The sequence below is a fragment of the Nymphaea colorata genome, chromosome 6 (genome assembly GCF_008831285.2).
Source record: "Nymphaea colorata isolate Beijing-Zhang1983 chromosome 6, ASM883128v2, whole genome shotgun sequence".
Lineage (NCBI taxonomy): Eukaryota > Viridiplantae > Streptophyta > Magnoliopsida > Nymphaeales > Nymphaeaceae > Nymphaea > Nymphaea colorata.
In genome coordinates this window covers 1,481,325-1,498,271 of record NC_045143.1, presented here as the reverse complement: position 1 = coordinate 1,498,271, position 16,947 = coordinate 1,481,325, and the positions used below count along the sequence as shown (strand labels likewise).

General features: G+C 40.7%; 3 protein-coding genes across 5 annotated transcripts; 2 read left to right on the top strand and 1 right to left on the bottom strand.

The window, feature by feature from the left end:
- Nucleotides 1-1,307: 1,307 nt before the first annotated feature.
- On the bottom strand, nt 1,308-4,942 carry LOC116255788 (receptor-like protein kinase HERK 1). 3 transcript variants are annotated; one of them, XM_031631799.2, is made up of 3 exons: nt 4,608-4,942; nt 4,351-4,442; nt 1,308-4,267 (listed from the first exon to the last, which is right to left on the bottom strand). In XM_031631799.2, the coding sequence occupies exon 3, from the start codon at nt 4,131-4,133 to the stop codon at nt 1,650-1,652; it is 2,484 nt and encodes an 827-aa protein (XP_031487659.1). In that variant the 5' UTR covers nt 4,134-4,267; nt 4,351-4,442; nt 4,608-4,942; the 3' UTR covers nt 1,308-1,649. The 3 variants fall into 3 exon arrangements, with proteins under 3 accessions (XP_031487659.1, XP_031487658.1, XP_031487657.1); XM_031631798.2 differs by having other exon boundaries at nt 1,308-4,442; XM_031631797.2 differs by lacking the exon at nt 4,351-4,442 and having other exon boundaries at nt 1,308-4,299.
- Nucleotides 4,943-11,486: 6,544 nt separating this feature from the next.
- LOC116256447 (probable LRR receptor-like serine/threonine-protein kinase At4g29180) lies at nt 11,487-13,920 on the top strand. Its single transcript, XM_031632815.2, has 3 exons — nt 11,487-11,646; nt 11,755-12,390; nt 13,631-13,920. The coding sequence occupies exons 1-3, from the start codon at nt 11,574-11,576 to the stop codon at nt 13,741-13,743; spliced, it is 822 nt and encodes a 273-aa protein (XP_031488675.1). The 5' UTR covers nt 11,487-11,573; the 3' UTR covers nt 13,744-13,920.
- Nucleotides 13,921-14,511: 591 nt separating this feature from the next.
- LOC116256678 (uncharacterized protein At1g24485-like) lies at nt 14,512-15,499 on the top strand. Its single transcript, XM_031633089.1, has 2 exons — nt 14,512-14,794; nt 14,869-15,499. The coding sequence occupies exons 1-2, from the start codon at nt 14,737-14,739 to the stop codon at nt 15,447-15,449; spliced, it is 639 nt and encodes a 212-aa protein (XP_031488949.1). The 5' UTR covers nt 14,512-14,736; the 3' UTR covers nt 15,450-15,499.
- Nucleotides 15,500-16,947: the final 1,448 nt, after the last annotated feature.

The following is a 16,947-nucleotide window of genomic DNA, read 5'->3' as shown; positions in this document are numbered from 1 at the left end:
TCTCTGAAGTCTGAACACAGGAATTTGGTTTTTCTTCTAAGCAATCACCGTCATGTCTAATGATTTTCTCATTTTGACTGGTTCACCTAAAGTTTAGTTGTAAAATTCGACTTGCATACACCCGCACACACACTCGCAGCTTCTCCTTGTACACCTTTCCGAACCCACCTCCTCCAGTGACAGATCCTTCATTAAAGTCCTTTGTGGCTTCCTGCATCTCGGCAAACGAGAATTGGAAAGCCAGAGAGTTACCATACCATACCATTTTACTTTAGCGTGTGAGGACAAGATTTTTGATGTTTGATGCCGTTTTCCTTTAAACAATTCGTGAGAACCAAACTGTTAAACTCGCTCCTCCTTCATCACTATGAAAAAACTCTGAGCTTTGCATCAAATTGTCACGAAAAAGAATAATCGTCAAGGAAAAGAAGAACCAGAGTTGTAAAATTTGAAATTTGTGTACCAACACTGTAATATCATAAATGAGATGAACTGAAGAAAGTGTGGATTCCGATGCTTGTTTGCTCCAATATTATACAATCTGGCCGAATCGGCCTAGTTGAATCAAATTGGAGGCGAATCAATTCAATTCAGTTACCGGTTTAAGGGTGAATTGTCTTTTAGGTACTACTGATTTTTCAAAAAGGCATTTTTTTTAAACCAACTTACAACCTTAGAAACGCTGAATTGGCCGATTCACCGAATCGGTGGCTTGGTCGATCCGCTTCAAGAAACGATTCGGACAACAATTCCTCTCGCCTAGTCACCTGCAACATAGGTTGGAACACTGAAAGACTAGGGTGGCAAAAAAAGAGGTCCTTTGCCTATCCTTTTTTCTTCCAAATAACAACAGAAGCAGAAATCGTGGATCATACATCTCTTGCACCCTTGGTTTTTCTTCATCATCCACCTATTATTTGCTCAACTTGACCTTTTGAAAAATTCACCTTATCAGAAGGATGTGTGTGTGTATATATATATATATACATTATAGATATGACAAGTTAAATCAAGCATGACTAGTTCAAGGGATTTCTATTACTGCTAAAACACGTATACAAGCAATTCACAAAACTAACAAACCAAATAAATAAATAAATAATTTTGTTTGGAAAACTAGAGTTAACGATGGGAAGGCTAACAGTACTAATGAGTGCACCGGGACTTGTTTAGCCATCCAGCAGAGTCGCTGGAAACGAACAAAGGCTCATTTAAACTAGGATTTGACAACCATTGTAATCAGAACAGAAAAGTTAACAGCAGGGCTATGAGGATGAAGAAAGTAGACAGAAAGGAATACACAGTCATCATGCGCAGATAACTTTACTGTACAGTCGCTGCAACTTTGGAAGTCCAATAAAAAATAGATAATAACATAAGACGGAGGCACTAGGAACACTACAAAGATGAAGAGGCATCAAAGTCCTCTCTGTAATCAAGGCCCTGCTGCGAACTGTTCAGCCGAGGTTCGCTGAGAAAGTCCACAGTGAGAAGACGAAAAGTTGATAACGCCAACTCAAACATGCAGAAGGCCATGATTGAACATCTCCCCGGGACTACAAATATGCTAGAATGCTTACAGTCAACAACAACAGAAGAAGAATTGCTACTCGGGACAGATTGTGGAGCAAACTGCCTTGGATCAGCAGCTACCTGCCTTCCGTGTTTATCAATTGAGAGAAGACATTGCTTGCTGATATGCTTAATAGTTCATCACCTGAGGTCCCATCCCTGTTCGTCATTTGAGTTTCAGATGGATCAATGTGTGAGATTCGAACCGGCATAGCTGTGATGCGATTTGCACTGTTATCATCTGGATCAGCAAGGGCAGATGTCTCCTGAAGTTGCAGAGCATATTCCAAGTTCCACAGCACATCTCCCATGGTAGGACGGTCTGCACCATATTCAGCTAAGCATTTCTCAATTGTCTCTCCAAATTTCCTGAGAGAAGCAGGCTTTATGGTGCCAGCAAGCCGCTGATCAATAATCTGCTCCAATTGCCCCCTCTTCTGCCATTTCATTGCCCAGTCCGCAATATTTACTTTCTCCCGGGGAAGGGTAGGATCAATCACTGGCCTTGCGCAAAGGACTTCAAGTAGCACAACACCAAATGAATAGACATCTGATTTCTCTGTCAACTGTTGCCTTCTAAAATACTCTGGATCGAGGTAGCCGAAGCTCCCTTTGACAGCCGTGCTTACATGGGTTTGATCCAAATCAGGACCTGTTTTCGAAAGCCCAAAATCTGAAACCTTAGCCATAAGATTCTCATCGAGTAATATATTGGCAGACTTTACATCGCGATGGATGATTCCTTGGGTGGAACCGGTGTGCAGGTAATGAAGTCCCCGAGCTGCTCCTATGCATATCTCCAATCTCTGTTTCCAAGTAAGATTAGGATGATCACTTCCATAGAGATGAGACTTCAGGGTCCCATTTGCCATATACTCGTACACCAAGATCATCTCAGAGTGCTCATCACAGAAGCCAATCAGTGAGACGAGGTGACGGTGACGGAATTTAGACAACATATCGATCTCTGTCAGGAATTCCTTTACACCTTGCTGAGAGCCTGGGTTAGCTCTTTTGACTGCCACTTCAGTTCCATCTCGCAGTTTCCCCAAGTACACCTTCCCGAAGCCACCTACTCCAATGACGGATCCTTCATCAAAGTTCTTTGTGGCTTCCTGCAACTCAGCAAAGGAGAATCGGAAACCCATACTTGCATTGTGCCCTGATACGCCGGTGTTTGAAGTTGCAATGCTGCCTACACTGTGAGAATGACCCCCAACAGTGAAAGGAACCCAAGTCCTAGAATTAGAATGTCCTTCCTTTTTTGGACGCTCCTTCCGGCATCTCAGCATAACCACGGCGACTATGCACAATAAGATGGCGACCACAACCCCCAATACAGAGCCAACAATTATACCAATCTTCGTACTCTTCTTTGAGGTCGGATTGGCAGATGCCAAACTAAACTTCATAATCTCCAGCCCATTTAAAGTTGCATTAGGAGTAATACCTGTAGTAGCCGAGGGACCAACAGACACATTCAAACTACTCGAACCAGACGTAGCAGCCAAAACAAAGTCGTAGTACTTAGGAGATGCTAAGGCCAGTGTTTCAGCATACAGATCAAGATTCGTGACCGCAGGGAAGCCGGATATGTAGCCATTGAACACGAGCTGATTCTGTGCTTTACTTGCTATGTCACAGAAATGCATCCGGATTAAATAAGAGTAACTGAAATCCAATGGGAACTGCCATGTTATGTTGAACTGATTCGAGTTCGACTGGGTCGACGGGTTCAGCATTTCAGCCGTCCTGTACACAATGCTTGGAGCAGTATCTTGGGTGGCTCCTCCATTAGGATATGTAGGCTGCTGGCTTGTTGAAACACTCAAGGCGGCGCTCTTAAGTAGCAGAAAGTCTTCATCAGTCACCCAAGTTCTCTGGAGTGTGTCGTCTAGAGGAGTGACAAAAGGTCCTCCCATGTTCACCCTGAATACCGTCTCGAAAGCTTCTTGCGACAAGCCATTACGTGTTGATACAGGATTTAGCACCTGAGCAGAATCTCCGATAAGCGTAGAGGGAACAGAAACAACTTCTATCGCATTCACGAACGCAAACGAGCTGTTCAGAGGAGAGAAAGTGAGGACGAGGTTGCTCGAGTTTACAACGACGGAGTATTCCTTGAAAACGGCAGCAGAAGTATTCTGCGTTCTGAAATTGCTGAGGAGGATAGTGTCTTGAGTCTGTACAGAGAAACTCGCAGTTGTTAAGTCGTATTTTTGGTAGGTGAATGGAAAGAAATACAGGCGAATCCAGTGCCTGCCCGAGCTTTTGATTGAGAAGGTATAAGAAGAAACGCTGCTGAAGATCCGAGCAGTCCGATAGAGAGCCAATCCACTGAGATTTCCAACAGGGGTGGAGGCCGTGCTGCCTAAAATATTTTCTCCAGTCGCAATGGAGAAGAGGGAGCCGGAATTATCCCCAACGAAAGTGCGAGTATCGACCGTGGTATTGGTGGAAGACCCACAGTCGATCAGATAGTTGTCGTCCGGCGTAAAAGCAGACAGACTATTCCCAACAGAGAATAACAAAAGCAGAACGACCAGAATATTTTTACCCATTCTTGTGAAGATAATGTCTCCGGCCAAAACAACAGCCTAACAGAGGCCTGTTTGCCTATGGACAACAATGCTCAGCCTTTCCGGAGATTCCTGATCTTCAGTCACCAAAAGGGCAGTACCCAATTTGTTCAATTCTGCAGGAAGCATACCAATTTCCACCAAATTCCTGAACAGGAGGAAGCAAGTAAAGAAAGGGGAGAAAGAAGAATCAACGAACCACAACAGGCCTCTGGTGAATGAACACCACCAACTACAATTCCCCGACGCCACAAAGAAAAGATCAAATTGTTTGGTCTTCGAGGAGAAAAACTGAAAAAGAGAAGCAACGAAAACCCATCTTGAAAATTTTAAAATTCATTCAAACCCCACCATAACATCTGCGACTTAAAAAAGGAATTAAAGAGCTAACAGGGAAGGAATGAAGGGCAAGAAGGAAGAGAAGCACAGGGGGAAGAAGATGGCGAGATAACTGACCCTTGTAGATGGCAGAGGAGATGGAGGTGGTCATACAAGAAGCAAGAGACAATCGTAGTCCCCCCGAGACGGAGAAAAGGCACAGCCTCCCCTGGTTTCCTCGGTACTGGAGATGAGAACGAAGCCAAGGAGGCCCGATGGGAAAGGTCGCCGTCCTTCCCCCACATCCACACCTCGACGGCAATTAAATAAAACCGGACGCTTCGCCAAAGATGAATAAAGAATCGATCTGAGAAAATTGGGTGCTCGTTTCACTTCCTTGCCATCTTCAGAAAAAAAGTATTCCACGGTCAGAGAATGCCCCCTCCCTCTCTCCCCAACTCTCTGTCAATGGCGGGCGCCGTAGATTTACGAAAACATCCCCTCAGGGTACGAAAGATCAGTGAGACGAATCGGAACTTATTGGTTTCCTGCTGAATTTCTCTGTCACTTCGTTTTCAATTAAACCATGGTTAACATGCCAAAGTCATTCATTAGCTCACTAGGATTTGCATTATTTAAGCATATATAGGCGTCATTGTCCTAAAGCTGTTATTATTATTTTTTCCTTTCTAGGTGTAGTTAGGTCATTCCATCAAAAGAAAAGTTTGTTTGTTTGTTGGCAAATTTCATTGCAAAAACCAAGTTGGAGCGTTTAAGCAAAAGTAATGATGTATTTATAAGTAGCTGTGAGGCATGAATGAATATATTAATGATATGACATGATAATTGTATCAATAAGAGGATAGTTGTTTGCTTCAATGTTATAAAATTGGTCTGATGAATCGGCGGAATTGCTATCTGAAACGAGTTTCTTGGGCAATTCATTTCCAAAACACATGCGAGGAGACCAATAAAGATCCGTTTTCTTGTCTATCTTGTAAGTAGCATCTGAAATAGAAAGCGTTGATCGCATTTTTAACTCGGTAATTTGGTCTTCCATCTAAGAATATTCACCATGAAATTGACAATCTTTTGTAGATTTTGACTTTTAAAGTTTCGTAGACCAATTTAACACAAACACACACACACAATGCTTGAGGTTGTTGAGCCGCCAGCCTGAGTAAGGAAATCAAAGCTTTACAGGTTTCATATATATGTATATATATTATGAAGAAAAAAATGAAATTTTTTACAACCACTCAACCATTTAATTAGGGTCCTCCGATCTAATCATTCATTTAATGGAAGAACCTAATTACATTGATTGAATGGCTTATATATATATATATATATATATTTATATAACAAATCATTTTCCAAGGAAAAACCTAGCCAAGTTGAGGAAGGATATGGGTGGGTGGGCGTTTTGGTCATTTTATAAGGCCCGCAAGATTTGACAATACATATCTCGTAGTAACGGCGTTAAGTGAGCCGTCGTGCAATGACAATAATGGGAGGGAGGACGTCTTTGGCACTCCCTTTCTCTTTCTCCTGCCATTATCTTATATGTGTATTGTTTGGAATCTGATCTGCCCATGCTCTCCGCTTCAGCTGCCAACCAGTCCCTTAAATCTCTGTAACTAAAATATACATCCAAAAGCTGGCTTTTAAGTACCTCAATCCTAATTTTCCTTCTTTTCCGATACTTTGACTCATTAAATGATATTATATATATATATATAATCAATGATTCGGAAAGTTGGATTTAAATGTTGAAATTTTCATATCTTTTTGTCCTTATATTTTTTGAGGTTCTGCATTTGTCGTTATCGCTAGACATTTTATAAGAACGCGATAGAACGTTTGTTGGGCCGGCGGCTTAATCTTAAGGATCTCCTCCAAATTTTCTCTGTGAACGACCACCAACTTTTGCAGTGGTTGCGTTCTCATCCTCTCAAAACTGGAAAAAGGATTTAACGTTTCTATTATGTGATGTTCACATTATTGATCTCTGAAGGTCGGCAAGAACAGATAGAAGCGTATTTCTGCTCACTCATATCAAAATATTACAAAATTTTCGCTATATAATTATCAATATTATTGCTATATGTGGATCCCCTTCCGATTTTTTATATAACTTGACTTGGTTTATAGCGTCTCCCAAGGGGTGAGGACACAGCAACAAATGATGTGATGGCTTCACCGTGTGCCTCCTTGCAAACTCCGTCCAGCCCCTCCCACAGGTTTTGATGCAAAAGTGAGGGATTGAATCGGTCTGGTTGAACTGATCATATACAAGTTGACAAAAAAAAATATTATTTTTAAAGACAAATAATTAACGGAAAATATATTTTAAAATAAATTAAAAACTTGGAAATAAGTAAATCCAATATCAAAATCAGATGGTGGCACCCGGTGTTGGCCGGCGAATCTGGTTGATTTTTTATGGATTTGATTTGACATCATGGTCCATGAAGCCCATTTATTTTTTCCAATAATCACATCAGTAAAATGCATATGAGAGAGGTGAAATATGGATCTCAGATTCAATGAGAAACCCGTCCCGGATTTGGATTGGAAGTCTGACATTCTGAAAAAGAAAGGAAGACTGAGACGGGAACAAGACAGAGATCATGTGATCCCTCTTTGTCTGAAAATTCCTTCATCGCACAGGACATTCACAAATCTACACATCGCTTTTTCAATGAGAGCTCTCTTCACCGTCTACATTTGCTTGGTTGTCAGTTTGGCCCGGCTCGATTCAAAGTCTGGTTCGGTCTGGCCGAGGGCCATTTCACGTCGCCTGGGTCCAACCATCAAGGTTCAGACCTTGGCTCGTTCGACCTGATTTTAATAATTATATATATATATAATGAAACTTTTTTTTAATACATATATTGTCGGTCGAGTAGGGCCTCATCTAGGTTTTGCTGATGAATCTCGTTGTATTACTTGTATTTTCATGCGCCCTAAAGTCAGTTCGGGTTACACAATATCATATCCACTACAATATATCATCCTAAAAAGCTCGGATTATTTGAGTTCAGTATGTAATTAGTGTTAAAAGCATGCACTATATAACCAGATCGGATCGAATCATCCTGTCACTTTCTTAGCAGTTGGTCCCAATATATTATGGTGGGCAACAATTTTCCTAGTTGCCCGGTTCGGATCATACTGGTCCTACCTCTTCAATGTCCTGGCCCAGTTCTAAGCCAATCTAGCTATGTAATCTAAAAGTATTTAATGTAAAAACCACATACACTGTCAACTGCAAGAAATTCATCTATAGTTTCAGAGTTCGTTGGGGTCCAGAAGTGGACATTTAGTGAAGTCATGAAAGATACTTTGCTCTTAATGTTGCCAGAGGATGAAGAGCTCGTTGCCAAGGTCTTGCGGATGATGTAAATCAGAAATGTTGTTTTGTGTTGACCAGCAGAAGGCTAACATTTATTTCCAAGTGAACAATTTGAACACATTCTACAAGACACTTCATCAGTAAATAGTTCAGCTTGTGACAGGGACATATATTAATCTGTGAAAGATTAGTTCACTGTTTCTGTTGGTACATGAGACATATAGTCTTGGCCATGGAAACCAATTTGTTAACTAGTGAAAGGAATGGTAGCATATCAGCGATTGCAAAAGAGCAGCCTTCGGCAGGCACTGCAGAATCAGTCTCTACAGAGAACATTACATGCTGATTTTCTGTAAGCATAATTTTGCGTGTTCTTGCACAAATCATTATGATTATTCTTACCTGATATTTCTGGATTCTTTCTATCTTGTAATTGTCCTTTCCAGATCTGGAAAATCTTTTCCAGATTGTCATAGTTCACTTTCATGCTTGTCACGGTATCCTTCTTTCTTAAATTATAGACATTCTGACGCTGATCATTTCTTGAATTCTTTAGTTTTAGATTCATGTTCATTGAAGAACACTTTGCACTCTGTTTTGTTGTTGCTGATGTACTATTACTTCTTTCAACTAACACACTGATGCATGCAACACTTGCCGACGGCAGTGGCCTGAGCAGCCACCTGAACAGTTTTAGTAGGTTCACGAACGATCGTGGGCCTTGAAGCCCATTTTCAAAAGCTTGGAAAGCCTATTTTGTAATAGCCGACCCACTCTTGGGCTTGGGCCCCTGGTTCGGCGGATCCTTGGAAAGCCGATTTTGTAACAGCCGACCCACTCTTGGGCTTGAGCCCCTGGTTCGGAGGATCCCAACCCACTACCTAGTAGTTTCAGCTTCAATTCCAAAAAGGTTAGGAAGTAGAACAATCATCTCATTAATGACCTCCCTTTATAAGCTCACGAAGATCCCTCACAATCTTCAATACGGGACTAGACTTATGGGGTGTTACAAAATTTGATCTAAAACTTTTGTTGACAACTTGATATAAATCAACAAGTTGAGAAAACCATGCCATGTCAACATAAAGGAATTCATGACTTAAACTAATAGATTCTCCATGGGAGAAGGTTGAAGGGCTGAGAAAGAATACAAAGAATGCATATTTAAGTGTGGGCTTTTCATACTTAATGTCATTACAGGAGGCATGGAATTGCAGTACCTTATAACCAGTTCTTTAATTGTTCATCAGTAGGGTATTGGATTGTGTTAACCATAACGAGTGAGCAAGAGCCTGAGGTCCCTTTCATTCATGGTTACGTCCTAACTTGGTGTAGAAATGTTAGACCATCAACTAGCCCAATCAGCTACCCTCTTTTCAAAATGAGGCATCCTTAAAAAGGAAAAGGAAAGATGATCCCCCTTTGAATTTATTTGGTGAGAAAGGTTTTTATGTTGTCATCTTGTTCTGGCTAGGGGAGGGACATGCCATTTACCCCTTTTCAACATAGCCTAAAATGAGAAATCCATAGTTCAGGTAGGGTCCAAGCTTGTCTCGCAAACGAGAGTACAAGTCTCATGGCATGTTGTCATAAAGAATGACATGACTTTTTACTTTATGCACTTCAATTACTTTCTCGTATGATAAAAAAGAAACATATCCCTACTCTGATAATCTAAATCCGTATCTAAATCCGTATCTAAGCAAGAAACATCCCGAAGAAGATAAGTTTATGGGAGCTCTTGCTTTCTCAAGAAAAGGGAGGGAAAGGAATGAAAATGATAGACTTTCATGTGTTGAGATGTAGAAGAGGAAATGAAAGGAAAAAACAAAATCATGTAGAGGAAAGGAAAGGAAATGAGAAACTATTGAATTTTCAATCCTGTCTAAAATTGAAGAGACTAGGAGGGAAAAGAAAGAATTGCGCTCTCTTTCTCTTTCTTTCTCATGGGTAGTGCAATTGGTCGAGTTGGCTGACATAGTTGGAGGGTGTTATCTTGATGGTATTAATGAGTATTGCTGATCTTGAGATTAGGAGTGCCATTATGAGGCTAAGTGGATCAGTTCTTGTCTCCAAATTTTGATATATATTCTCATTTTATGGTCTCTCTCTCTCTCTCTCTCTCCATGTCATTCCACCTTTTGTATGGTTTTTGTTGGTTTCTTTTTCATGTTTTTTTTTGTTTTCACAACTAACATTTTTTTTAATATTGTTGAAGTTTAAATTGGCACTTTGAAATTCAGACCCATAAATTTATGCACATATGCATGACCTTTTGACATTAAACTAACACTTTATGTTTTTTTGGGAACTTTTACAATTAAATATCTAAAAATAAACATTTCTATGGTAAAATAATTTATGTTATTTTATTACTTATATGGGAAGGTATAGAAAGTTAATGTGACAACATATATAAAAGTCATTTAAAAGATAAACAAAAAAGAAATAAAATAAAAATTAAGCTATATATAAAATAATTTTTTAAATAATTTGTTTTTTTGCTCTTTTCTTTCTACTTTCCTTTCTTTTCCTCTTCTTTCTCTCCCATTTCTCTTTCTTTTCCATTCATTTCCCTCCATCCAAACAAGATATAAGGTAGTGCTTGGATCGCATACTAAGAAAAAATATTTTATATAAACTAGTTTTCTAAAAAAGTTGTTTTTTAATCTGTTTTAAAAGACCAGTTTGTGTGTGTAAATAATAAAATCAAAACATTTTGTGGGGGGTTGTCAGCTCATTCACTCCCTTTTGAAAAATAATGGTTTTATTCCAAAAACTAGTTCCGATAAAACTAATTTGTTTTTTTTTAATCATCGAAGCTCTCATGAAACGGTTTTTTGGAAGTACAATTACGTTCTACTTTCAAAAAAGGGGTTTTTTGAGTGCCATCCAAACGCCAAGAAAGGGTTTAAGACTGAGTTTCCTCTGCAGCTTTCAAAAAGAAGATACATGATAAGTGTTGCAGAAACCAAAATGTTAGCATCTTTCTTTTTTTCCCTCACAGATTGTCTGTTTTCGGAGGATTCAATCTAAGGATGAGGACGTAGGAAAGAGCCAAAGGAAGAAAGCCCCATCTCGCCGCTTTCATGTGCGATGTTCCAACTTCTACGAAAGAATTTCTGAAAAACAAGGTGCTGGAGTTAGGCATGCAGAATCGTGCGGGGCTTTCCCTCTTCTTCTCCGATCAATCGGTAAGGAAGAGAAGCGCAGAGTCGTCTCCGTTGACCCCCAAAAATAGGTCTTCCGCCGCGTGGATCGCCCAACAAATTTGCCACACTCGGTTTCAGACACTCATGGTGAATTAACAAAGAAACAAACAGGATGTTGCAGTGCACAAGTCCACCTTCAATGCCATTTATTGGCAACAACCTTCAATGCCATTATAAATATTCACTTCCACTCTCTTCCTGTTAGCTTCCATCGCCATCTGCATCATATTGGTGTATAAATTTTCGTGAGTCAGTATGATTAATGACTAAAAATTCATTTAGTTCATATTAAAAAAAAAAAAGTTCGTAAACACAACTAAAAATGAAAAAAATTATAAAGAACATTTTTTAATAAATTATCAAGATGCCTTTTCTAAGTGCGCACACAACTTTCTCTCGGTCAACCAAGACTGGCAAACTTCCTTCCCAAGCGAATCTGGCATTTGTGGCTTCCTTATACATCCATCAACTTCGAACTCTAATTATCGAACTCTTTCACACATTTTCAGTGTCTTCCAGCTTCGTTCTCATCACATGGCCGAAATTTCCCTCCGGCCAGTAGCCCTGCTACTATTCTTGGCTCTCAACTTAGCGCTCGCCTCTGCTGGTGACTTCTCCCCTCAACTATCATCATCATCTTCTTCGTCAACTTTTTCCTTATACTTGTAGTACTCTCTCTGTGCATGAATTAACAAACTGTTCTTACCTTGATCAGGGTCCCTGAACGTCGCCTGCGGAAGAAGCGACTCGTTCACCGACTCCGACGGGACGTCGTGGACTGGAGACGGCACTTTCGCCACTCTGGGTGTTCCAGCGGTGGTCAACGACACCGCCGGCCTGCCGGAATCTCTCACCCACCTACGATGGTTCATCACGCGAACTTGCTACTACTTTGACCAGATAACCGTCGGAAGTTCCGTCAACGTCACGACGAACTTCTACTACGGCAACTTTGATGGGAAGGACAGTCCTCCTCAGTTTCAAGTTCAGTATGACGGCAATCCCGAGATGACCATCTCCACCGGCTCCGAGACGGTCACCTATTCCTTGACATATAAGGCCTTGTCCGCCACCGTCAACATCTGCTTCGGCGTTCCCATAGACGATTTCACGAACACGGCGTTCGTGAACACCATTCAGGTAGAAGGCTCCGGTGTCAACAGCGTTCTCCTGAACTCCGCCAGCAACACCGCCCTCGTGATCTCCGGCAAGAAGAAAAAGGGGAAGGCGATCATTGCGGTGCCGGTGGTCATCGTGATCTTTCTGGTGGTAGCCGGCGTGACGGTTTTCCTGCTGGTCTCAAGGCAGAGGAACATGGCACGGCTCGCAATACAGCAGGGTGCATACCAAGGTACGCAGCAGACTTAGTTTCCATAGATGCTTCATTGAAAAAGCAGTGCAAAAGAGGGTAAAACAGAGAAGGATCGAGCGGTGCATTAGATCTTTGCTCTGATCATCAAATTTTCTTTCTTTTTTTTCCAAGAGCAGAAAACGAGTCTTCATCTCTTATATGATTAATGGTAAAGACCACATGAGCCTTTCCAGGAATCCGGTAGTGCACAAACTTCTAGTTTTCACAATAATATCTACCTATAAAAATCAAACTGTGATTGCACAACTGAGAGCCACAACTAATTTCAAATGAAATGAAAATCCAACCACTGGTAGAATGATCACCAGCCAGAACCTCTGTTGGTCATTCGATCATCTTTTCTTGAGAACTTTATATTACTATTAGGTTCTTAGGCGAAAGATTCAAAACATAAGTTTGCCAAAATCCTACAACAAATTAATTGGTAGCGCCAAAACTCTCTTATCTTCGAGTAGGGAGATCAGATGAGCCATAACTTGTAGAAGAAATCGTGAATGCCATGCGTGCTGCATATATAATTTCACTACTGTCTTTATCCTCATACGCTTTCAATTTTTTTTTAAAGACTTTAGAATATCTTCTAGGATTCAATAGGTGACTCAACCTTTATTTTGGAGCAAATCTCAGTCATTCGATATCCCAACGCGTCTTCCGCAAGGGACGTGAGATCTTTCCTACTTCATTTTTAAACATGACAAAATACAGGCTGTGATCACCAAGAATTTCAATGTCAACTGTACAAGTTTTGTGTAGTTATGCTATAAATTAAGATTTCGTTTTCAAATATTTTAGGATATCTTGGGGAACCAAGCAGTCAAGTCTTTGTATCGATTCAGTGCGAGAGGAAGTCAAACATTTATTTTTAGGTAAATGTCATTCATAGTTGGCCAGTTTGGCGGGTAGCGAGTCGCATCTGAGGGATGTAAAAATGCACCGGGTTCGGCCTCGGGTCCGATTCATTATTTATCATCCTCGACTTAATTGGACCTTTCCTGATCGAGTTGAACTCGGACTCAAATTTAGACTTGAATTTCTGAAACCGATGGAACTCAGATTTTTGTTGCAGACAAGTTTTCAGCAGATTATTTATTCACATGTTCCACATCAAGATCATGCAAAAGTTTAATTAGCCACAGGATGGTCTATCTCGCAGATCTTTCGAGACCAAAACTCCTTTTCGTGATGTTTCGTGACTCTAATTAAAATCTAAAAATTGCAGGTGCTGGGGGACAAGGTGCCATGGGCCAATCTGCAGCATCTCCTTACGGACAAGGCTTTGATGGTGTTCAACAAAATCCACAAGGTGTCAAGCCATATCCTGCAGGCCCATGATTTCTCCTGGTTGCTTAGGCTGTCAAACTTCATTGTATTTCTCTTAATTCCTTCTTCAAGTCAATTGCAATTCAAAACGCGTAGGCCCAAGTCTTCGTGATCATGAAGAATGCCATCTATCAGTTTGCCTTTTTCTTTTCTTTCTTTTAATTAAAAAGACGAATGTTATTTTTTTTACTTGGTAATAAACTTCGATGGCAGTTGTTTGTCCATTCCAAAACGAAAACGTATGTACCAACCAAAGAATCTGAGTAAGGTCGAATTTCAGGTCACTTATTTGTGATTTTGTGATGGTGCACATGCCATGCCAGTATATTTAATTTCTGCCAACATTAGATCCAATTAAAGATTCAGATGTGTCAAACACACAACCCCTTTCTTGATACAGCAAAGGTAAAAATTTCAGTTCTTTATTGTTTATGACCTTACTGGTTGTAAAGATAACGTTGAGTACCTATAAGCTGGCCATAAGAGCATTTCTAGGTGCCAGTTTTTCTTCCTGATCTTTCGCATCTCTGTGAAACATAATTAATGAAGCTCCACCAAATGAGCCCACAAGCTTCGATGTGATTAATGGAGTGCCGGCCAACATGGCTTAGAATTTCAATTCATCAAAAGCCCACTAATCGGTACTCATCTAGCGCAACACCAATTCCAATTCTATAAAATCAAAACTTCATATATAATGGACTTGGAATTGACGTCAAGTCCATGAAATAAAGCTGGTTTCAGCACAGAGTTTTGTAACCAAGACGCCAACATGTAACGTTTGACGAAGAACATCAAGGACGTGCAGTCCGCATTAGGAGCCGGCCAACAGACGCTACATAAATTAATCAAAAGAGAGAAAAAGAAACCGACGACCTGCAATCCAATCCAACCCCCTCTCCGCGTTCATCAAAAGTAGACAGCACAAATTTTCAAATGCCTGCGAACTTCAATCTTCTTCAATAATTAGATCCAGGGGCCCCCCATTCTTGAATTGTCGCGAGGATGCGGCCATTGTCGCTGCTACTATTTCTTGCCCTCCATGCAGCACTCGTTTCCGGTGGTAAGCATTCATCACCCACATACTTTCAGCGCTTCCTTGTTCAAAGATCTCAAAATGGTGGCACATTCTTTCAGCGTCCGTGAACATTGCTTGCGGAAGGGCCGATTCCTTCACCGATGATGATGGCGCGGAGTGGATTGGGGACCGCGACTACATCAACATTGGAACGGCTGGAAAGGTTGCTGGAAATTCCTCACTGTCTGAACCCCTGACCCACCTTCGTTATTTTCCGGGCTTCATGACCGCCTGCTACAATTTGACCGGCATGGCAATAGCGGGAGGTATGGTTACTGTTACCACCAATTTCTACTACGGAAACTACGATGGGACTAACCGCCCCCCAGAGTTTCGGGTTCGGTACGACAACTACACATGGAAGAACGTCGTCACGAGTTATAATACGGTGACATATCCGCTGACGTTCGTGGCAGAGTCCGGCAACATCAACATCTGCTTGGGAGTTCCGGCCGGTGATCATAAAAACACGGCGTTTGTGAACACCATACAACTAGAAGGATCCGTCCGGGCGATCTCCACGGAGGACGGTCTGAAGCGAAAACTTTTGCAACCATGGGCTATCCTGATCTGTTTGGTGGTGTTTCTGGTGATGTTGGCCCTGTTATCCGTGTGTTGTTGCTGCTGCTGTTGTTGCTAAAGAGGGATCGTCTCAGAAACAGCGCCTTGTGTCCGCAACGATTTAAAATACTTACATGTGCCTTGTTTCGATCAAATCAGAACGTGTGGAAGGATTTATAATTGTCAATTTCCTGTAACTATATCTTTCTCGACAATAACTTTTCTTCCACAAACAGTCTCACCAAGAAAGTTTCTCTTTTCTCGAAATCTGCTCAGATTTGCTAGAATCGGTGACAACATCTCACCCTCTGTTTCAGAGATATCGTTGCTGAGTTGGAATTATCGCAACTATCTCCTTCTTAGAATTTGAACAACAGGTTGCTTTGTTAACTTGGGTTGCACTTGGGGAATGGAAAGGAGGTTTCAAGTGCGGTAAAATAATCAATACGGAAAGTAAGCCTGAACTTCTATCCTCAGCCAGACCTGAAATACTCATCCGCTCAAAATAATCAAAACAAATGAAGCGAGCTCTCTCAGGCCACCTTGCCACCCTCTTCTCGATCCTTTTTTCTCGACTGAAAGTTTCCGAAAACAAGGACCATGTTCTGTTCTGGAGGTTTATATCATCTAGAGGCTATATGTTGAATTATATCCTCTCAGTTTTTTAGGTAATCAGGCGATTTTCTCTTGTTAAAATCTTGAAAAGACGTACATACGGAATGCAGAATTATCAAAAAAATGACGAGAACGTTAAAAAATATCAAAAAAACTGTCGAATGATTTGATGAAATCTTGGTCGTTGGTTAATAAATATTAATGCTCCATGCACGTTCATGTGATATTTTCAAACTCAATGTCCAAATGCGATATTTTTCTTAATGCGGCGTAGCCTGATTCTAGGTTCAAAATTTTTTTACTGGAAAAGGGCTGCTGGGCTCAAAGAAAACCAAATTGGCTAAGGCTATTGGTGCTTCCAACGAAGAAAGGAAAAGAGTGAAGGGTAAAATTCACATCTCCCTTTCATTTTCATAATTATTATATATTCCGTCCCAGAAGTCAATATTATATATCAAATGGCAACTGGAATTTGTAGAAATGCATCCATGTCAGGCCCGTGTGGAAAACTTACATGAATGTGCTTTTGCTCGATCGAAGGTTCATTGTGCATGTCATTGATTACCATATAACATATGTGTTGCATCGGAACTAGATAGACTTTATGCCTGTATGTACTTCCAAAGAGCTGAAATTTCAGTGGCTCAAATTCCATTAAAATTCGCCAATAAAAACTTTGAAGTTATTTTAGTAAGTAAACAAATAGTTTTCGCTGACCAAGTGAGCACATCATTTTAGGAGCTTAATATGAGAACTATTGAAATTGGGTGCTAGAGAATATACATATTATATGCAAGCACTCTCCATCAGCAAGTTTTCTCGTACGTGAAAATTTGGATCTCTGGAATATAACTGTTCTCTGATATGCTAGATGATCATGGCATGCAATGAGATAGCCTATAATCTGAGTCAAACATATTATAATTGGATCTGTCAGCAGAATTTACATCCTTAGCAATTAA

Bases quoted from the DNA above. Each gene is read 5' to 3' on its own strand.
- LOC116256678 (XM_031633089.1), top strand. From the start codon at position 14,737: ATGCGGCCATTGTCGCTGCTACTATTTCTTGCCCTCCATGCAGCACTC. The intron at 14,795-14,868 runs GTAAGCATTCAT...ACATTCTTTCAG, and splicing joins TGCAGCACTCGTTTCCGGTG to CGTCCGTGAACATTGCTTGC.
- LOC116256447 (XM_031632815.2), top strand. From the start codon at position 11,574: ATGGCCGAAATTTCCCTCCGGCCAGTAGCCCTGCTACTATTCTTGGCT. The intron at 11,647-11,754 runs GTGACTTCTCCC...TACCTTGATCAG, and splicing joins CTTAGCGCTCGCCTCTGCTG to GGTCCCTGAACGTCGCCTGC. The intron at 12,391-13,630 runs GTACGCAGCAGA...TAAAAATTGCAG, and splicing joins ACAGCAGGGTGCATACCAAG to GTGCTGGGGGACAAGGTGCC.
- LOC116255788 (XM_031631798.2), bottom strand. From the start codon at position 4,133: ATGGGTAAAAATATTCTGGTCGTTCTGCTTTTGTTATTCTCTGTTGGG.